Genomic DNA, 23,259 nt, shown 5'->3' with positions numbered 1-23,259 from the left:
AAACTTCATGTGAACTACTTGCAATCACCATCTTTTGCAACTGCTGTTGCTCTGTTGCCATGGTCTAGTTTATTGCAACCAATAAGAGATGCAATTGCTAGTGGAGGCAGGAGATATAATGGAGATGAGTCGGCCTTCTGGCCAATAAAAGGAAGTGGAAGGTCTAGTGGAGTGGCCATAGTAGGAGTGGAAAGTGTGTGTGTGGGACTTTGAGGCTTTGGCTCAATAGTTTTTGGTGAGCTGAGGCTGAGGTAGGACCTTAAAGCTTTATAGGCAAGACGACACTCAGGGCAGTGGAATGGTCCACCTGCTGTTTGTGGGAACCCATAGAACATTAGAACCATAGAACATTACAGTAGAGAAAACAGGCCTTTCAACCGTTTTAATCTGTGCTGAACTGTTATACAGCCTATTCCCACTGACCTGCACCCAGTCCATAGCCCACCAAACCCCTCCCATCCACGTACCTGTCCAAATTTTTCTTAAATGTGAAAATTGACCCTGCATTTACCACTTCAGCAGGCAGCTCGTTCCACTACTCTCTGTGTGAAAAGTTCATCCTAATGTTCTCCTAAACCCTTCCCCAATGACTATATCTATGGGAAGTGTCCCCCAGCTGCAGTTCCTGACAGACAGGGTCAAGGAACTGGAGCTGTAGTTGAATGCACTCGGGAGCGTCCATGTTGCTGACAGTATCATAGATGAGAATTTCACTGAGGTAGACACACCTAAAAAGCAGCTGGCAGATAGACGAGTGACTACTGGGAAAAACAAGGAGAGTAAACAGAGAGTATAGGATTTTCCTGGGCTATTAACATCAGTAACAGGTATATCCCTATGGATACTGTTGAGGTAATGACCTTTCAGGGTCAAGCAGCAGCAGCCAAGTTAGTGGCATTGTGACTGGCTCTGAGGTTCAGAAGGTAAGAGTGTGGGCAGGCAGGATGATAGTATAGGAGACTTGACTGGGAGGGGAACAGACAGGAGATTCTGTGGCCACAGAGTGATGGACAGGAGACTCAATGGATGCGTAAGTGATGCTGGGATCATATGTGGCCGCTCAGGTGCAGGGTAAAGGATGTTATTGAGCGGTTGGAGAACATTCTCGAGGAGGAGGGTGAACAACTAGAGGTGGTTGTACACGTTGGTACAAACAAGATAGGTAGAGTAAGGGATGAGGACCTGCACAATGTGAGTATAGGCAGTTAGGTAAGAGGTTGAAAAGAAGTACCTCAGGGGTTGTGACCTCCAGCTTATTACGGGTGCAATTTGTGTGCTACTGAGCTCAGAAATTGGAAAATAAACCAGATGAATTTGTGGCAAAGGAGCTGGTTGCACGTGCCCAGGAATCAGATTTTTTAGATCATTAAGATCTCTTCTGGGGGAGAGGTGATTGGTTCAAGTGGGATGGGTTGCATTTGAACCAGAGACAAACATTCTGGCAGGCAGGTTTGATGGTACTATATTGGTCGGTTTACATTAGATTGACAGTGGTGTGGGATCCTTTGAAGGTGAGAAGTTGGAAGTTGGGATGGAGAGTGATAAAAGAATATTTTGTGGTCAGAGAAAGGCAAGGAGCAAGGAAGGACTGTTGGTTTAAAATGCACCTATTTTAATGCTAGGGCAGGATAAACACAAGTGCCTGAGATGTGGTAGTCATTACAGAAGCCTGGTTAAGAGAGTGGCAGGATTGGCAGCTCAACATTCAAGGAAACAGGAGGATGTCACAGCAATAGAGGTGGCATTACAAATATGCCAATTCATGAAGCTATATGGGTGGAGCTGAAAAACAAAACCAGCATATTCATCTTGTTGGGAGTATACTACAGGTTCCCAAATAGTCAACGAGAATTATATTGCTGCCAGCTGTAGGTCAAAAAAGGTTGTCTTAGTAAGGGCTTTTAACTTTCTAAATATTGATTGGGAAAGTTATGGTGCAAAAAGTGAAATTTGTCAAATGCGTTCAAGAAAATTTCCTTTGGCAATACGTAGAAGGTGCCACAAGGGAGAGCGTGCTTCTTCATTCTCATTGCCTTGAGTGATGAAGGCAAGCATCAGAAATGCCTTCTTCATCATTCTGACTGTTCCTTCATCCTCTGCAAAGAGAACTCAAGCATTTTATCAAACAAAAGACACTCCTTTGGAGATAGAAACTATATCATGTTTGAAAACATGAAGAGGCAGGAAAGTGCAAGTGAGCAAGAAATGAGCTGCTGGAAGAATTCAGTGGGTTAGCCCGCATCTGTCAAGTGAAATAGACAATGTTTTGGGTCAAAACCTTGCTTAAGGACTGAGAAAGAAGAGGGAAACAGGTACTGTGATTAAATAATAATGCAGTATATATCAATCATATTCATGCAGTATTACTATGGTAATATAATTATGATTATATTATTATAGTTGCAATATTTCTGCATATCTTCTCTCTTCTTTCTCAGTTCTGAAGCAGGGTTTCGACCTGAAACATTGACTGTCCATGGATGATGCCTGACCTGCTGAATTCATCCAGAATTTGTTTTTACTAAAGAGGGTAAACAAGCTGATTTCAGTGGATAGACAGGAGGAAAGTCTTGATTTTCTTTGGTGTAATTCAGGTGAGTTTTACCTCTCTTGGTTCTCATTACAACATCCAGCCACTCCTGAAAGGTGTTGTCACTGTAGACATCAGGTGGATGAGCCATGATAGGGATACCAGTGTTGTTTTGAGTGTTCAGTCCTTCAATGTTGACATCAGCTTCCAGGACCATGGCAGTACCTGAGAACACAAGTGAAATGAGGTGAAGTCAACATTAAGGCATTTGAAGTTCTTCAGCATCGGTTGGGGCAAACCTCCCCAGCTCAGGACCTAGCAGAGCCACAGTAATCTTGCAGATACAATACTGCAGAAATGCCTCTAGTCCTCGACCTCAAACCATTGTGGAAAGTGAAGATCACAAAGAGAGTTGTAGGAGGGAGGAACCACAGCGATCAGTTGCAAGACAAATGCATGTAAGATGTCTGCAAAGGATGGGGTCTGACCTGTGAAGCTAATCCGAATGGGCTAAAGAGAAGATCAGCAGCCCAGAGGAGAAACAGCTGCAAGGGAAATAATCCTAGAAAGGGGAGGAAGTTCAAAAGGGTTAAGGGGAAGGAGAGAAATTCAGAGAAGGATCAAAGCAGAGATCTGGAAGTCAAAGCAGAAGATTGGGGTGCTAGGCAGATGGGTAGGAGGTGGTAATTATCTCACATTTCCAGGGAATGTCAACAAGGAGTGAACAGTGACTACAGAGCAGGACGGAGATGAAAACAACATTAGGTAATATTAGACTGGTATATTTTTCAGGAGTTATGGAATTGGGAGGGGGGGGTGGAATTACAATTAACCTCCCAGCAGTAATTGAACAAACACCATTGTCTCTTAAGAATACAGGATGTCAGCCAACTATCAAAGACCACTTAAGAAGTAGGAAAACTGACAATTGCTTAAATTTATAAAAAAATTTAATTTAGACATACAACACAGTAACAGGCCCTTTCGGTTCACGAGCCTGTGTCACCCAATTAACCTACAATCCCCAGTACATTTCGAACGGTGGGAGGAAACTGGAGCCCCTGGGGAAAACCCATGCAGACACAGGGAGAACGTACAAACTCCTTACAGACAGCGTGGGATTTGAACCCCAGTCCCGATTGCTGGCATCTCTCTGCTTGCCCACTCACCTGCTGCCCGGCCTCCTGAGTCGCACACGTGTCTCTCCACTCTTCCGCCCACCCGAGTCGCGCTGCCAACTGCTGCTTGCCTGCTTGTCTGCAGAAATTTTTTTTTAAAATTTTACTCTTGTGTATAATGCAACCTCCCTATTTTTGAGGGGAAAAAGGGCGATTTTTTTTCGCATTTTACAGAATATTTACGGTATGCGTTGTGAGCAGGGAGTATGTGGAAGAGTGCTCTCCAGATGAACTACCCAAGGTTTCAGGTAACATTCAGTTACTTACTATAGGCTTCTTCAGGTGCAACCTCTGCCAAGAATGTGCCTGGAGAACTGGATTCAGACCTGTGGAATGGTCATTCAGGAGGCAGTGCTGAAACCACAGTGCTGGCCATCTGAAAGGGACAGCTGCATGGGAGGTGCCCCAGAGCCTTCAGGTTGTCAGGTTTGGGATGGCTGGCTGTCAGAGCTGGGACAGCCAGTGCAGGCTATCAGCGCAGGGACGTCCCTACATTGATCCCACTGCCCCGCTCTCTCCCAACAGCCTAATATCAGTCCCCACACTGTGGGGACGTCCCGCGGGGACAGCCCACATCAGCTGCCCCTGCCCTAATGTCCCACACTTGCCAGCTGACTGTCATCCCCTTAGCAGCCACTTTCAGGCGGCTGCATTCATGTGCCAGGGGGACCTCAGTGCTCTGGTGATTATCCCTCCCAGAGGAACGTTACAAAGTTCGCCTCTCATGCACCTCCTGCACTTTCAAATGGCCTCCTGACAGCCACATATGGGCATAATATGCAGCTTTACATCGAAGAATTTTGGCCACCTGAAAGTGCCTTATATAATAATTAGGAAGATTCGTGAGTGTGAGATCATGCACCATCAAATTCAAGGACACTTTTTTCCCCACCTTTTTCAAAGTTCAGAAGTCAAAGTTCAAATGTATTCAAAGTACAAAGGTCAAATTTGTTCAAAATTTAAATTTATTCTCAATGTACATGCACAACATCACAAACAACTCTGAGAATCTTATTTCCTGCTGGCCAGGCAGAATTTCTAACTACCACTAACTGTTAACTGCAATACAACTGTAATCAAAATACATGTATACAAAAGAAAGAAATGTAAACAAACTGACTGTGGAAATACAGAAAATAAAAATTCAGTAATAAATAATTAGCAAAGCAAGTCCTTAAATGAGTCTGATGTTCAGGAGTCTGATGACGGAGGGATGGCAGCTATTCCTGAACCAGGCGTTATGAGTCTTGCGACATCTATAACTCTTTCCTGATGTCAGCAGTGAGAACATGTCCATGTGGATCTTTAATGACTGCAGTTTCTCTCCAATGGCAGTGCTCCATGAAGATGTTCTCAATGGTGGGGAAAGTTTTGCCCGTGATGTACTGGGCTGTGCCCACTACCTTTTGCAGGGCTTTCCACTCAGAAGTATTGGTGCCTCCATACCAGGCCATGATGCAGCCGTTCAACACACTTTCCACTACATATCTGTACAAGTTTGTTTTCCATACAGTTTCCTGAATGAACCTCCCCCAGTAGAACCATAGAACACTACTGCACAGAAACAAGCCCTTTCGGCCCATCTAGTCTGTGCTGAACCATTTTTTTTGCCTAGTCCCACTGACCTGCACCCGCACCCAATCCATAGCCCTCCATACCTCTCCCTCCATGTACCTATCCAAATTCTTCATAATGTTAAAATTGAGTCCGCATTCACCACCTTAGCTGGCAACTCGTTCACACCCCCACCACTCTGTGTGAAGTAGTTCCCCCTAAACCTTTCCCCTTTCACTCTTAACCTGGCCTCTGGTTTGTATCTCACCTAGACTCAGTGGAAAAAGCCTATCTACATTTACTGTCTATCCCCCTCATAATTTTAAATACCTCTATCAAATACCCTTCATTCTTCTACTTTTCAGGGTATAAAGACCTAATCTGTTTAACCTTTCTCTGTAATTAGGTTTCTGAAGTCTTGGACAACATTCTATTAAGTCTTCTCTGCACTCTTTCTATCTTACTGAAATCTTTCCTGTAGTTAGGTGACCAAAACTGCACACAATACTCCAAATTAGTAAAATAATATTGCTTTTGCTCTGCATTAATTGATCTGCACACAGTACCGTGCTTTACTTCTTATTTGCTGGTCAGGATGCTTGGCTGGAGTGACAACAATCGTGAATTATTTTATGACACGTGGAAGGAATTCAGTGCCTCCCTCTGCTCTGCCCAACAGCAGCTACCTCAGCACATTCCACTTATCGATCTTAGGACATTGGATTTTTATGGCTTAATTCCAAATAAGCATTGAGCCAATTCATTGACTTGGCCTCCACTACCTTCTGTGTTGGAACATTCCACCACCACATCTGAATGAAGAAATTTCCTCTTACCTCATTGCTAAATGTTTTTCACTCTTTGTTGAGACTGTTACTCCTTTTTTTTAAATTTAAAGTTTAGACGTAGAGCATGATAACAGGTCATTTCAGCCCACAGACCCAACAGTCTGGCAGATCACCCTCCCTATAACCAGTCTGTCAAGCCCTGTGTGAATTTTATATGTATAAAACTTGTACATTCCAGTGAATAAAGGCCAGGTTTACCCAATATTTCCTGAGATGACGGTCACACTATCCCATTGGTCATGAAATTATACAGGCCATTTGCATCGCTATGCTAATTCTCACACCTATCTATCTATAAATGTGTTTGATTAGTACATTTTCTACCATCTTTTCTGGCACCTTCATTTCAGATACCAACTACTTTTTATGTGAAAATTTTACCATTTGACTAAACCACTTCCTCCTCACCTTAAATATATGCCCTCTATGTATTAGACACCCCTATCATGGGAAACATGGGAAACAAGCTAGCTACCCTCCTTATGTCTCTCATAATTTGAAATACCTTTATCATGTCTCCTCTCAGCCTCTTTCACTCCAAGGACAACAGACCCAGCCAAAATTCAGGCAGTGATTCTTTTTTTTCTGCACCCTGACAAGCTTAATCATGTCTGCCTATAATATAGTGACCAGAATAGCACACAATACTCCAAGTCAGTGGTTCTCAACCTTTTTCTTTCCACTTACATACCACTTTCGTAGAAACCCCTGAAGTCGCCAATGTCCGCGCTGAGCTGGGTTCGTTTGGCGAGGCTAGTCCACCACTCATTTTGGATCTCCCGGAGTTTGCGCTGAAGATGGCTGCATGCGCGACGGAAGGCTTGTTTCTTCTCTGGACAGGACGGCTTTGTAAGGTGAGCCTGGTGGGCAGCTCGCTTCTTTGCCAGCAGCTCCTGGATTTCCTGGCTGTTTTCGTCAAACCAGTCCTTGTTTTTCCTGGAGGAGAAGCCCAGTATCTCTTCAGTGGATTGCAGTATGGTAGTCTTCAACTGATCCCAGAGGGTTTCAGGGGACGGGTCCGTGAGGCGGATTGCATCGTCGAGCTTTGCTTTGAGGTTTGCCTGGAAGTTTCTTCTCGCTTCGTCTGACTGCAGGTTTCCAACATTGAACCTCTTTCTGGGGGCTTTATTGTTCCTGGGCTTTGGTTTGAAGTGAAGGTTGAGCTTGCAGCGAACCAGCCGGTGGTCAGTGTGGCATTCCGCGCTAGGCATGACCCTGGTGTGGAGCACATCTCGTTTGTCACTTTCTCGCACCAGGATGTAGTCCAGGAGGTGCCAGTGTTTGGATCGGGGATGCATCCAGGTGGTCTTAAGGCTGTCCCTCTGCTGAAAAAGGGTGTTTGTAATGACAAGCCGCTGTTCTGCGCAGAGCTCCAACAGGAGGCGCCCATTGTCGTTGCACTTGCCGACGCCATGCTTGCCCAGGATTCCTGGCCAGGTTTCTGAGTCTTTGCCGACACGAGCGTTGAAGTCGCCCAGGATGACAACCTTGTCGGCTGTAGGGCTGCGTTGGATGAGGTTGCGCAGGTCGGTGTAGAACTTGTCCTTTTCTGCTGGTTCCGCCTGGAGGGTTGGAGCATAGACACTGATGAGGGTGATGTGACGCTTGTTCTGAAGGGGGAGTCGCATGGACATGATTCGGTCCGAGAGGCCTGTCGGAAGGTTTTCGAGTTTGGAGGCAATGAAGCTCTTGACCATGAAGCCTACACCAGATAGGCGTCGTTCATCCGAAGGCTTGCCAGACCAGTAGAGTGTGTAGCCCGCGCCGCGTTCTTGGAGGCTGCCTACATCTGCCAGGCGGTCTTCACTGAGAGCGGCTATGTCGATGTCAAGTCTGAGGAGTTCATGTGCAATGAGGGCAGACCGACGTTCAGGTCGGTGGCTGTCAGCCTTGTCTAGCATGGTTCTGATGTTCCAGCATGCTAGCTTGAGTTTGTGAGCATCTTTTGAGGGGGAAGGCGTGGAGGGAGAGGACGTGGAGGGGAAGGACGTGGAGGGGGAGGACGTGGAGGGGGAGGACGTGGAGGGGGAGGACGTGGAGGGGGAGGACGTGGAGGGGGAGGACGTGGAGGGGAGGACGTGGAGGGGAGGACGTGGAGGGGGAGGACGTGGAGGGGGAGGACGTGGAGGGGGAGGACGTGGAGGGGGAGGACGTGGAGGGGGAGGACGTGGAGGGGGAGGACGTGGAGGGGGAGGACGTGGAGGGGGAGGACGTGGAGGGGGAGGACGTGGACCTGTCCTCGGGCCTGCGCAAAGGAGCTTTTAGGTGGAGTGCAGTGCGCGCAGTACTGGCCCCACCCTTTACACCCATGGTTCGTGTGCCGTGGCCAAGCAAGCTGGGACGTGGCAGCGAGGTCCTTGGGTCGTAGGTTTTATATCGGAGTGGCCTTCTCCTATGCAGGTTTCTTACCCGGGCTGGAGGGGCCTGCCTCCCCTCCTAGGTCGGTCCATACTGCCCGGACCGGGGCCGAGGCCGCCGCAGCTCACCCTGTGCCTGGACCGGGGCCGCCGCCTCCCACTCTCTGCCCGGATCGGGGCCTCCCCCTGCCCCACTCGACCGAGGCCGGGGCCGCCGTCTCCCCCTTGCTCCTGCCCGGATCGAGGCCGCCGCCGTCTACCCTTCGCCCGGACCGGGGCCGGGGCCGCTGCTGCTCTCCCTGTGCCTGGACTGGGGCCGCCGCCTCCCACTCCTTGTCCGGACCGGGGCCTCCGCCTGTCTCGCTCGACCGAGGCCGGGGCCGCCGTCTCCCCCTTGCTCCTGCCCGTATCGGGGCCGCCGCCGTCTACCCTTCGCCCGGACCGGGGCCGGGGCCGCTGCTGCTCTCCCTGTGCCTGGACTGGGGCCGCCGCCTCCCACTCCCTGTCCGGACCGGGGCCTCCGCCTGCCTCACTCGACCGAGGCCGGGGCCGCCGTCTCCCCCTTGCTCCTGCCCGTATCGGGGCCGCCGCCGTCTACCCTTCGCCCGGACCGGGGCCGGGGCCGCTGCTGCTCTCCCTGTGCCCGGACTGGGGTTTCTACGAGGCTCTAAAGGCTGTGTACGGCCCCTCACCCCAAGCCCAAAGCCCGCTGCGCAGCTCAGACGGCAAAGTCCTCCTCAGCGACAAGATCTCCATCCTCAACCGATGGTCAGAACACTTCCAATCTCTTTTCAGTGCCAACCGCTCAGTCCAAGATTCCGCCCTGCTCCAGCTCCCTCAACAGCCCCTAAGGCTAGAGCTGGATGAGGTTCCCACCCTGGATGAGACATATAAGGCAATCGAACAACTGAAAAGTGGCAAAGCAGCAGGTATGGATGGAATCCCCCCAGAAGTCTGGAAGGCTGGCGGCAAAACTCTGCTTTTCAAACTGCATGAGTTTTTCAAGCTTTGTTGGGACCAAGGTAAACTGCCTCAGGATCTTCGTGATGCCACCATCATCACCCTGTACAAAAACAAAGGCGAGAAATCAGACTGCTCAAACTACAGGGGAATCACGTTGCTCTCCATTGCAGGCAAAATCTTCGCTAAGATTCTCCTAAATAGAATAATACCTAGTGTCGCCGAGAATATTCTCCCAGAATCACAGTGCGGCTTTCGCGCAAACAGAGGAACTACTGACATGGTCTTTGCCCTCAGACAGCTCCAAGAAAAATGCAGAGAACAAAACAAAGGACTCTACATCACCTTTGTTGACCTCACCAAAGCCTTCGACACCGTGACCAGGAAAGGGCTTTGGCAAATACTAGAGCGCATCGGATGTCCCCCAAAGTTCCTCAACATGATTATCCAACTGCACGAAAACCAACAAGGTCGGGTCAGATACAGCAATGAGCTCTCTGAACCCTTCTCCATTAACAATGGCGTGAAGCAAGGCTGTGTTCTGGCACCAACCCTCTTTTCAATCTTCTTCAGCATGATGCTGAACCAAGCCATGAAAGACCCCAACAATGAAGACGCTGTTTACATCCGGTACCGCACGGATGGCAGTCTCTTCAATCTGAGGCGCCTGCAAGCTCACACCAAGACACAAGAGAAACTTGTGCGTGAACTACTCTGTGCAGACGATGCCGCTTTAGTTGCCCATTCAGAGCCAGCTCTTCAGCGCTTGACGTCCTGCTTTGCGGAAACTGCCAAAATGTTTGGCCTGGAAGTCAGCCTGAAGAAAACTGAGGTCCTCCATCAGCCAGCTCCCCACCATGATTACCAGCCCCCCCACATCTCCATCGGGCACACAAAACTCAAAACGGTCAACCAGTTTACCTATCTCGGCTGCACCATTTCATCAGATGCAAGGATCGATAATGAGATAGACAACAGACTCGCCAAGGCAAATAGCGCCTTTGGAAGACTACACAAAAGAGTCTGGAAAAACAACCAACTGAAAAACCTCACAAAGATAAGCGTATACAGAGCCGTTGTTATACCCACACTCCTGTTCGGCTCCGAATCATGGGTCCTCTACCGGCACCACCTACGGCTCCTAGAACGCTTCCACCAGCGTTGTCTCCGCTCCATCCTCAACATCCATTGGAGCGCTTACATCCCTAACGTCGAAGTACTCGAGATGGCAGAGGTCGACAGCATCGAGTCCACGCTGCTGAAGATCCAGCTGCGCTGGATGGGTCACGTCTCCAGAATGGAGGACCATCGCCTTCCCAAGATCGTGTTATATGGCGAGCTCTCCACTGGCCACCGTGACAGAGGTGCACCAAAGAAAAGGTACAAGGACTGCCTAAAGAAATCTCTTGGTGCCTGCCACATTGACCACCGCCAGTGGGCTGATATCGCCTCAAACCATGCATCTTGGCGCCTCACAGTTTGGCGGGCAGCAACCTCCTTTGAAGAAGACCGCAGAGCCTACCTCACTGACAAAAGGCAAAGGAGGAAAAACCCAACACCCAACCCCAACCCACCAATTTTCCCCTGCAACCGCTGCAATCGTGTCTGCCTGTCCCGCATCGGACTTGTCAGCCACAAACGAGCCTGCAGCTGACGTGGACTTTTTACCCCCTCCATAAATCTTCGTCCGCGAAGCCAAGCCAAAGAAAAAGACATACCACTTTAAGTATTCCTTATGTCATCGGTGCTCTGTGATTAGTAAGGGATTGCTTAAGGTGGTACGTGAGTGGGAAGGGAAGGTGGAAAATCACTGCTCAAGACCCAATTGTTACTGAAATATTTTGTTTGAGAAAATATTTTGTTTGAGTTATGAAGCGGGGCACATAACGAATCAATTAGGTATGATTAAAACAGTGGTTTTCAACCTTTTTATTTCCACCCACATATCACCTTAAGCAATCCCTTACTAATCGCAGAGAACTATGGCAGAGGGAATACTTAAAGTGGTATGTGAGTGGAAAGAAAAAGGTTGAGAACCACTGCTCTAAGTGTAACCTACCCAACATTTTGTACAATTACCATTGTGTTCCAACTCTTGTACTCAGTGCTACAGCTGATGAAGGCAGGCATGCCATATGGTTTCCTCATCAGCCTGTCTAACATATTCCCATTTACAGGGAACTATATACCTGTACTTTCCAGGGACCTTTGAAAGCGCTGGTTTAACCTATGTGATAGTATAAATTCTATCACTAATGTGTATATGTACAGATTGTAGTGTAGGATGACTGTGATTGGCTGAGAGCATAGCCACACCTACTGGCAGATCTTAAAGGATTGCTGCTAGCCAGACCAGGTCATTCTGGACCGGTCAACCTACTTGTGATATGCTCCAGTCTTTTAGTTAATAAGAGGCTTGGTTTGGATCAACAATTCTTTGAATTTTTTGACGCGCTCTACAACCTATCTAAATCCAACTCTTTGCACTTGCCTGAGTTAGCTTTTATTTATCATTTCATTGCACACTTTCCCAGATCTACATCCTGTTGTAACCATAGACAACCTTCTTCACTGTCCACTAAACCACCAATTTTTTGTCATTATGTTATCTCCTTCAGATAAATGTAAACATTTCCATGGCACTATTTCAAAGAAGATCTGAATAGATATTGCTGATGTTCTGGCCAAGAATCTGCACTTATAGAAGGTCACGATTTTTTTTGAAAGAGTTTAATAAAAAAGCAAGAGAGTGAGATTGAGGTTAGATCTGCAAAGCTGTTGAAAGGAATAAGGAAGCTCATTTCAAATTAATTATTTTGCAAAGAATTAATTTAATATTTTATCTTTCCATGTTTCCATTGTACTAGCTTTCATGATATATAAGACCCCATTTCATCAGGGAATATTAAGAATTTTTTCAGTGTATTTACGGGTTCATTTACATAAACTCATCACTGGTTTTGTTTAGCATTCTGATGAGTGCAAAGCCAGCTCTGTGGAAGTTTATGTTGAATAAATTGTGGTGCGCTATTGAACAGAAGCAAATACACATGTAAGGTCTGTTCTACAGGCAGGTCAGTGGGACTAGAAGAATGATGTTTTGGCACAATCTAGAAGGGCCAAATGGCCTGTTTTCTGTGCTGTTGTGTTCTATGGTTCTAGTCAGGGGAAACTGGACTGAATTAAAGTCAATACTAGCTGTAAAATCAAATATGATCATTTGTCAGGTAAATGTGATAATGAGCGATAAGAAACTCATCAGCATTCTGTGAAAATCTGTGATTCCATAAGTTACAGTGGATTCATAGAATTGTTTCAGCATTATTAGCTCAGCACCTGAAGCTGCAGGTAGAGAAAGGAAACCATACAAACTATTTACTGTCAACGATTCTGCTTCAGGCTTTGCTGAAGACTCCATCCACCCAGAGGACGAGCAAATGTTATTTAATGTTATTGAAATATGTAGCTTTCAATAATGTTATTGAAATATGAGGGGGAAAGGGAGCAAGGCAGTGGGATCAGTGCGGGGATGGACAGTGGGCTGCCGGGAGAGAGCAGGGCAGGGGGAAAAGTGCAACCAGGGACTGATAGCAGGCTGCTGGGAGAGAGTGGGGCAGCAGGATCAGCCTGGGGACCAAGAGCAGGCCACCAGGAAGAGAAACAGGCAGCAGGACCAGTGTGGGGACTGATAGTGGGGTGCCGGGGTAGAGCGGGACAGTTGGACTAGTGCAGGGACCATCAGCGGGCCACTGGGAGAGAGGAGCAGTGGGACCAGTGCGGTGACTGACAGTGGCCACCGCAAGTCTCTTGACAACCCGCCACCAGGCCCCATATTGATCCCATCTATCTCGCTACCCCATCCCCCAACAGCCCACCACCAGCCCCCAACAATAGATAACAGTGATGCTAGTGGGCCACACAGCAACGATGATGACTGTCTGCTTTACTTGCCATTATCACAATTTCAACCGCATAGAAGACCCAGGGGATATTTTTGAGTCATGTTTTGAAAAAAAAGTGGGTCTTATATACCATTAAATACAGTATGATTTTTCCAATAACTTCTCTTTTGTTGAAGGTCAACAAGACAGTGGACAAATTTATAAAACTCCAGCAATGTGATCTTTCCCTGGGATGATATTTGCAGAGAACAAGCCAGGGTTGTAAACCGGAAATGTGAAGGTTGATGAATAATCTAGGAGTTGATTGTGGAAGGCATTCCTTCAACAATAGGGATAAAAGAAGGGATCCATGAGAATGTAGAAAGCATTTAGTCTGTGGAAGAAGTGAAAGGACAAGCCCAGTGTCTTCAGTTGGTACCTTCATTCTGAAATCAACCTTGGCTTGTCACACATCTCTCAGTCCTTTTGCTATGGAAACACTTCTGATCATCTCTTGACCATTTATACTGCCTGCTTAAATGTGTTGCCTTAGTAATTATGCTTCAGTGACCAATTCCTCTTCATCTTTTTAATACTTACTGTTCAGGGCTTGTTCCAATTGGTGTTTGCTGTTTGCACCATGATACCATGTTACCAGCAGTCCGTCCTTCCTCTCAATAATTCCACATTGAAGCAAATAGTCAAGCAGATCCCCACCTGGGCTGAAAGGTCCAAGAGCAGATTCATAGTCCTTGTCTGAAGTGCAAATAAGAAAAAAATGAATTTTATGTGACGTGTCCTTTAAGTCACTGATTTTCCAAATACACATTTTCTTAAAGCCCTGTTAACCTAGATCTTGAAACCTAACAGCTCCATTCATAGTGTGATGTCCTCAGAAGTCTTGGTGCTCTCCCCCTCAGTGGTGGATGTGATACATGCACCAAAATTCCACATGTTAATTGAAATATGAACGTAAAGTTTGGGGTGGCCCTCCTCCCATTATTCCAAGGTGTATATCAAAGAGAGGTACAGTTATAATACAGCGTAGTAACAGGTCCTTCAGCCCCCGGAGCCTGCACCAAACATCAACCACTCATCTACACTCATCCTACTATAACCTTTTGTTTTGTGTTCTCCTCACTTTCCCATCAACTCCATCCATATTCTGTCACTCAAGTACACATGAGGGGCATCTTGCAGTGGCCAATTAACCTACCAACCTGCAAATGTTTGGGATATGGGAGAAACCAGAGCACCCATTGAAAACCCAGACAGTCTACCTCATCTGAACTTTCAGTAGCTCAACACAAGAATCAATAAATCAGTAGCACTGAAACCCAACAATTACAAAAGGGTTGCACTGCAATATCTTAAAAAGGGCTCCAAAAGGAAAGCGGGAAATTACAGGCCAGTGAGCCTGACGTCAGTAGGGGTAAATTATCTGAGAGATATGAAATACAAGTATTTGGACAGCCAAGGGCTGGTAAAGGATAGTCAGCATGGCTTTGTGCGAGGTAGGTCGTATTTAACAAATGTTATAGAGTTTTCCAAGGAGGTTACCAAGAAAGTAGATGAAGGAAAGGATGTGGATGTTGTCTACATGGACTTTAGTAAGACTTTTGACAAGGTCCCGCATAGGAAGTTAGTTCAGAAGGTTCAGACACTAGGTTGCAAACTGGATTCGAAATTGGCTGTATGGGAGAAGACAGAGAGTGGTAGTGGATGATTGCTTCTCAGACTGGAGGCCCGTGATTAGTGATGTGCCTCAGGGATCAGTGCTGGGACTATTGTTGTTTGTTGTCTATATCAATGATCTGATGATAATGTGGTGAATTGGATCAGCAAGTTTGCTGATGGCACTAAGATTGGAGGTGTTGTGGACAGCGAGGAAGACTTTCAAAGCTTGCAGAGGATCTGGACCAACTGGAAAAAAGGGCTGAAAAATGGCAGATGGAATTTGATGCAGACAAATGTGAAATGTTGCATTTTAGAAGGAGAAACCAGGGTAGGACATATATAGTAAATGGTAGGGCACAGAGGAGTGCGGAGAACAAAGGGATCTGGAAATACAAATACATAATTCCCTGAAAATGGCATCACAGGTAGATAGGGTTGTAAAGAAAACTTTCGGCATCTTGGCCTTCATAAATCACAGTATTGAGTATAAGAGTTGGGATGTTATAGTGAGGTTGTTTAAGACATTGAAGAGGCCAAATTTGGAGTATTGTTGCGGTGATACACCACTAGCCTACTGCAGGGGGCAACCTGTGTACCTGCAGAAGAGCACTGGAGGACAAGATAACACCTGGCCGGCTATCAATCAGCCGACGTGAATGGACCATGCCCCACCCAGTCGGCAGCCAATCACCCTCCGGGATATAAGATAGATCCGGCCGAGGCCAGTCTCAGAGCTTGCTCTCATCGCTGGTTTTGATTAGCATTCTGATGAGTCCAAAGCCAGCTCTGTGGAAGTTTATTTTGAATAAATTGTGGTGCGCTATTGAACAGAAGCAAATACACATGTAAGGTCTGTTCTACAGGCAGGTCAGTGGGACTAGAAGAATGATGTTTTGGCACAATCTAGAAGGGCCAAATGGCCTGTTTTCTGTGCTGTTGTGTTCTATGGTTCTAGTCAGGGGAAACTGGACTGAATTAAAGTCAATACTAGCTGTAAAATCAAATATGATCATTTGTTAGGTAAATGTGATAATGAGCGATAAGAAACTCATCAGCATTCTGTGAAAATCTGTGATTCCATAAGTTACAGTGGATTCATAGAATTGTTTCAGCATTATTCATCAAATCTCTGCCAGTTCTGAGGAGAACTATCTAGTCAGTGGAATTTAACTCAGCACCTGAGGCTGCAGGTAGAGAAAGGAAACCATACAAACTATTTACTGTCAACGACTCTGCTTCAGGCTTTGCTGAAGACTCCATCCACCCACAGGACGAGCAAATGTTCAGCATTAGACTGATTTACTCGAGAAGGACGATGTTTCAAGCAACTGCTCCCCCAGGATTAGCTCACACATCCAGGAAAGAGGAGACTATTTTAGGATGGGGTAATTTAACTAAAAAAAGAAGAAATCAAAACAAATCTGCAGGTAGTGGAAACCTGAAATTTAAACAGAAAATTCTAGAAACACTCAGCGGTCAGACATCATCTGTGGAAAGAGAACTCTGACCTATGTCTCTGACCTGAAACATAAAGTATGTTTCTTTTTCTTCAGATGCTGCTGACCTGCTGAGTACTTCTAGCAATTTATTTTTTTGTTTAAAGGACCAGAGTGATGACCTTGATGAATAAAGATTATTGTCAACAACTACCGAGTGAGATCTAAATTCAAACAGGGTGTGTCTGAACCAATGCTCTAACCAAATCTGTAAATCAACGAACAGTTTCATTAACATTGCTAGAACTTTAGAGAGCTCCTCAGTAAAAGACGCTCTTAATTTATGTGGTGACTGAAATGATGTTAATTACAGGGTAGTTATGGAACTGCATGACGTGCTGTCTCAGTGATACAAAAAAATAGTGATGTCGAAAAACAGCATAATTCACAGAGCTTGATTATGACTATCTGAATAAAGGCAGCATAATAAAGGTGGATCAAAAGTGGGATCATTTTTCATTGCTACTCAAATAAACAATTTCTATATGCTGAGTGTATTTTCTAGTAATTTGAAGGACTTACATTTGAGAGGCAACATACATAGCCTCAATTTCTCCTTAAGTACTTTACAACCAATTAAATACTTTTCAAGGATGTTCACTGTTGTAAAGTTGACTATTTTTCTGCGAGTCAAACAAAGATAATAATTTGAATGACATTAATTGAGGGATAAATGCTGACGAATCACCTTTGCTGCAGAAGAGTGCAGTTGAATTTTCTACATCCAACAGTAGATAAGATTATAACTTATCTGGCAGACTGGTGTGTTGAAGTTCATTCCCTATTCAGTAATGGTAAACAGTTGTGACAGTGTGCTGTACTCTGCCCTTAAATTCCATTCTATTGAAGTAGCTGGCACCACTATGTAGCACCGCAAGCCAGGTGATGAACCTGAAGACAAGCATGTCTTAAAGAGTAGAACTCTCTCAATTTTACACTTGAGTCTTGCTAGATTTTTGAGATCAAATTTCTAGAATGGATTTGGACATGGACTCAGACCCTGGGACAAATTAGTCACACAACTTTGGTTCATTAGTTTGGTAAGATTTATTCTGAAATATTCTCATCACTGGTTTTGATTAGCATTTTGATGAGTACAATGTGTAAAGATGTCAACAACTGGAGAAATTTATTTTAGTAAAGTATCACAAAAACAGAAAAGATGCACACAAAACAATGGTTTCTCTGCTGTATTTCTTTTCCTAGTGAATACAATACTGACAGTAAATGGCCTTGACATCTCAATAAAAAATGCATATAGGTTTATTTTGTTGTTAACTTTTTGAATACTAATTTCATGCAATGCTATAACCATGAGTGATAGGATAAAACAGAAACTCATTGAACTAGCTATCTTGTCCAAGAACCTAGATCAGTGATTCTCAACCTTTTTTTTCCCACTCACATACCACTTTAAGTATTACCTATGCCATAGGTCCCCTGTGATTAGTAAGGGATTAATTAAGGTGGTATGTGGGGGGAAAAGAAAAAGTTTGAAACCCACTGTTTTAATCGTACCTAATTGACTTGTTATGTGCACGGTTCCAGAACTCCAAAGGAAATGGGCCAATGACAATTTTTCTCAAGCAAAATATTGCAGTTATAATTGGGTCTAGAGCAGTGATTCTTAACCTTCCCTTCCCACTCAAATACCATCTTAAGCAATCCCTTACTAAATATAGAGCACCAATGGCTTCGGGATTACTTAAAGTGGTATATGAGTGGAAAGAAAAATGCTGAGAACGACTGATTCCTAGATCCTAGTGATACATGAGTGAAAATTAAACAGTCAACAACTTCTACACTGATTTGCCCTTTGCATTTTGACCAATATAATGGAATTTATTTCTTGATAATATTTTAATAACATTTGACTTAGCAATTACTCATTTACAAGCAGTAAGTATTATTAAATAGGAGATCCAATTACATAAAGGGGATATGTTTTGAGCTGTTGTGAGACAGAAGCCATGTGATTGGTCATCAAAGGGATAATCTCGCATAAAATAAGGAGGATAGAAATGTTGGAACAGGAATACTCTATATGTATCTTCAACAATTTCTCTTCACTGATATCATGACTGGTTCATGATCTAACTCCAAGAACCTGATTTTTCTCCATATTGTTTAATATCTTTGCTTATCAAAATCTAACCATTTTGAATTTAACTTGTAACTTTGCCTTGACATTTGGTATCGCATCTACAGCCTTGTAACAGCTTTGACTATCACCTTATCTGGACATTTGCTATTGCTTCACAAAGTAATTGATCGTTCATTTTCCAAATTCTACATGGTTAAATTGCTATGATCCCAGAATAAATGGCAGTTGCCATATATTGTCAGATGATATAAAACAAGAAGAGTCCTCTCAGTCAGGTTCAATTGAGCCCCGCATAACGATCGTGCAGCAGATGGTCTGGAAATTGAATATTTTTAGCTGTAGTAAGTGCAGACTTGCAATGATTCTACCGGCAGATCACTACTTTTGAAAATGTCCCCACGTTCCTGAACAAAACATTACACATAATCAAATTCATGGTTTTGATTGTGACTGAAGTTCTGTATTGTAGGAGATTGAAAGTTACAGATGGAGTTTCTGTTCTGAACAGCACACTTGCTAATAAGTTGAAGGTCAGCAGTATTAAATACTAGTAGTCTACACTTAAAAGATTAAAATTGATAAAAGCAAGATGTTCAATGTGTGTCGCACATCTCCAAGTCTGTTGCACTGTTCAATAAGATTCTGATTTATGCTCCAAATTGCTATAAACCAAAAATCTATCTTGTTGTTCACATATTTTGCTTATCTATTCTTCCCATAAAAGTAAATAACGTCACTTTTTTTCCATGTGTATTCATCTGCCAAACCTTCACACATTTATTTAACATGTCTATATCTTTTTGTGAATTCTGCACCCTCACATCGATCTTTATAATATCAGTGAATTTGGCTGCAATACACTTGGTCTCATTCTCTGTCATTAATATAAATTTCAGATAGTTGAGGCCACAGAACTGATTGCTGCGACAACTCCCTTGTTAGGGAATTACCTTACCAACCTGCAATTGACCCACTGTATTACCTTTACTTTATTTTCTCTTAGTCAGCTGATCCTCTATCGGAGTCTATCCTATGCTAATTACCTCCAACATTGTGCAATGGCCCATTATGATGAACCTCATCAACTGCTTCCTCAAAATCCAAATTCTGTTTCTGCTTTACCCATTCTGTCAGTGGTACCCTCTAATAAATTAATTCCATGTGATTTCTCTTTCATGAAACTGTGTTGACGGTGCTTCATTGTACTGCAATTTTCTAAATGGCCTGTTTATTCCAGCATTTCCTGAATAATGGATGTCAGGTTAACAAATAGAATCCTGATTTCCATCTCCCTCTTTTCTTGAACCTTTGAATAAATTTGAATTATCCCAACAGCAATAACACGATTTTTTGTTTAAAAATTGTTTGTAATTTTTAAATATTTCATTTACGATGTCCTCATTTTATAAATTTTTATTAAGATTCAATTTATCTCAACTATATAATCACCAATAGGATGTCCTGCAGTGTAGTTAATTTCAGTGATTAAAAAAAAATAAACCTTGGTGCAAGATATAGTTAGGTGAGATGAGTGAGCAAGGGTCTTGCAGATGGAGTGCAATGTTGGAAGGAAATTAGAAGATAGGATTATTATTTGAATAATGCAGAGGGACTTGGAAGAGCTTGTGCATGCATTGCAGAAAGTTGCTGTACAGGTGCAACATGTTATCAAGAAGACAAATGGAATGTGACTTTCACTGCTGGAAGGATTGAATTTGGGAGATTCTGCAGCAACCTGGAATACTGTGCGTAGTTCTGGTCTTTTAGAAGAAAATATATACTGGGGTAGAGGAGGTTCACCAGGGGACTCCGGAGATGTGGGGGTTATCCTACCTGGGAGGAATGATTTAATCTCCTGAGTCTATTCTCACTAGAATTCAGAAGAACAGGAAGGGTTCCGACTGAAACCAAAAAAGAAAAATGAAAGGGATAGATAAGATTGTTGTAGGAAAGCTGTTTCCACTAGTAAGTGAGATGAGAATTAGAGGACCTAGTCTCAAGATTTTGGGGACTAGATTTAGGATGGAGATGAGGAGGAACTGCATTTCCCAGGGAGTAGTGAATCCATGGAATTCTCTGCCCAAGGAAGCAGTAGAAACTGCCTCATTTAACATATTTAAGACTGAGTTAGTTTTTTTGCAAAGTAGAATTAAGGGTGATGTGAAAAAGGCAAGTAGATAGAGCTGTGGTGGTACAACCACTACACTGGCTACACTCCTACCAGCCAACTGCAGGGGGGAACCATTGCACCTGCAGGTAGGCAACATGGGAGGCTGGCCCTACCTGCCTGCTCTTAATCATCAGCCCGTATAAAGACTGAAGCCAGCCTGTTTGGGAGCAGTCAGACATGTGGAGCCAGGAGTGTACTGAGATCTGGTATGTACAAGCTTAAGCTAATTAAAGCCCATGGTACAGTCTGTGGACTTTGCATCAGAATTATTCGCACAGCAGCGCTCACAATTTAATTAGCTTAAAAGTAAAGGATTTTGGAGAAGTTCCTCACCATCAAGAGGCTGGATATCAGCCCTCAACACCTGGACACTCCAGCATACTTCGAGAACAGGAAACATGCGATCAAAGCAATCATCCACACACAAAGGTTGAGATCATCCATACAAACCAGAAAAAACTCGTGGTACTATGCACCATGCTGGGTTCACGCGCTTTCCAGGGTATCTGAGACGGCACGGATTTCAAACCAGCAATAGTCATCCTGGAAGGCATGCACTGGCCCCCGATGAACATACTATATGCCCAATACCTGCTCAGCATCAGGATACAGCAGACAGGTGAGACAACAGAGACCTACCTAGGACCACTGCGAGTGCTTTCATGCACGTGCATGATCGAAGCTGGGGTGACTGCTGAGGAAGTGGAGCCACTTGTAAGAGATGCATGTGTGCAATGCGGTCGAGGGTGATCCAACAGAGACTGTTGAAGAACAATAATGCTTCCCTTGCCAGGATCATAGAGGTGGTCCACTCCCTAGAAGCCGCAGCTCACTGTGGTGAATCTGTGTTGTGCTGTCAGTCTCTCACTGTGCTTAGTCTACTTTACTGACATTGGATGTGTATTATCTCTCCACTAAAGACACTTCCCTTGTATATAACTGTGTACGCATCCATTGTCTTTCATTATTGTACCACTAGTTTCTGCTAATAAAAGCCATGATTCCTGGTTAACTACACAGCCTTCATCTTCTTCTTCATTAACTGGCACTTCACTCACCATGTACAGGTCTTTGATGCTCACCTCCCCTAACCTCTGGCCTGGCCGACGCTGCCAACAACAGTTGCTGAGGGGCCCCAGGTGGAGGAGACGATCGCAGCCGTCTATGCAGTCCGTCACTATATGGGTTGGACAGGTGGTCCCAAAAGAACTGCCCTGTAAGGAACTCTCATTACTCTCGATGAGGTAAGAAAGGCCACTTCACTAAAGTGTGCCTCTCCAAACCCACTGGGGGTGCTGCAGTCCTCTGCGACCAACCAGGAGCCTCTCTCAACTCTCTGGGTGCCCCCACATGCGAATGCCAGGCAGTGCAATCACTCTGCCCATCACTTCCGCCCACACCAACAATGTCATTTCTGGCCTGGCCGTCAACCCATGCCACCACCATATGCTCACCACAGGCACCACCATCTTTCATCACCCAACCTCTGCCCGCACCGATGACGTCAATCCTACCAGCATCGATGACGTCACTTCCGGCCAGGTCTCTGTGTTTCAGCTGGAGATGGACTGCATGGTAGACCGGCAAAACCTGAGAGTGACTTTCCCGCACCTGGACAATATCACCATCTGCAGCCACGACCAGCAGGACCACAATGCCAACCTGGAGAGATTTCTCTAGGTGGCAGAGGCACTGAACCTCACTTACAACAGGGAGAAATGCGTGTTCAGTACCACTTGCCTTTCCATCCAGGGCTACATCGTGGAACATGGTATCATCAGTCCTGAACCTGAACGTATGTGCCCCCGATGGAACTGCTCCTCCCCCACACGATCAAAGCCCTCCACGGGTGCCTAGGGCTTTTTTTCTTACTACTCCCAGTGGGTCTCCCGCTTCTCAGACAAAGTCCACCCACTGGCCCAGGCCACCATCTTTCCACTCCCTGCTGAGGCACAAGCAGCCTTCACCCGCATCAAACAAGATATCGCCGATACCACCCCATTCCAGGTGGAATGCGATGCCTATGATCTTGCCCTCACTGCCACCCTCAATCAAGGGGGAAGACCCGTGGCCTTTTTCTCTAGGACCCTCCAAGGCTCAGAGCTTGGGCACTCTGCCATTGAAAAGGAGGCCCAGGCGATTGCAGAAGCAGTCTGCCACTGGCGCCACTACCCGGCAGGCAGGAAGTTCACCCTCCTCACCGACCAGCGCGCAGCAGCATTCATGTTCAGCACCACCCACAGAGGTAAGATCAAAAATGAAAAGATCTTGCGCTGGAGAATCGAACTGGCCACATTCAGCTATGACATCCAGTATAGGCCAGGAAAGCTCAAAGACTCCCCTCAATGACCTGTCCTGGACCTGCGCCAGTGTGCAGTCTGAACAGCTTCAGGTACTGCACGACACCCTTTGCCACCCGGATATCATCTGCCTGTACCACTCCTTCACTATCCAAGAAGTCCAGACCATGACCGAGTCCTGCAGGGTCTGTGCAGAGTTCAAAC

The 23,259-nt window shown here is 45.3% G+C and overlaps 1 protein-coding gene across 3 annotated transcripts in view; it reads right to left on the bottom strand.

Annotated features, from left to right (window-relative positions):
- The window catches only part of fam151a (family with sequence similarity 151 member A), a 111,769-nt gene that overhangs the window by 70,061 nt on the left and 18,449 nt on the right, over window positions 1-23,259 (bottom strand). For all 3 annotated transcript variants that reach the window (XM_069938025.1, XM_069938024.1, XM_069938026.1), the window contains exons 2-3: window positions 13,909-14,064; window positions 2,606-2,755 (exon numbers count right to left, since the gene is read on the bottom strand). In XM_069938025.1, coding sequence (XP_069794126.1) covers window positions 2,606-2,755; window positions 13,909-14,064 — 306 coding nt within the window. The remainder of the gene's footprint in view (window positions 1-2,605; window positions 2,756-13,908; window positions 14,065-23,259) is intronic.

The sequence above is a fragment of the Narcine bancroftii genome, chromosome 5 (assembly GCF_036971445.1).
Source record: "Narcine bancroftii isolate sNarBan1 chromosome 5, sNarBan1.hap1, whole genome shotgun sequence".
NCBI lineage: Eukaryota > Metazoa > Chordata > Chondrichthyes > Torpediniformes > Narcinidae > Narcine > Narcine bancroftii.
Note: the sequence above shows the minus strand (reverse complement) of the source record. Positions and strands in the feature narration are given on the sequence as shown.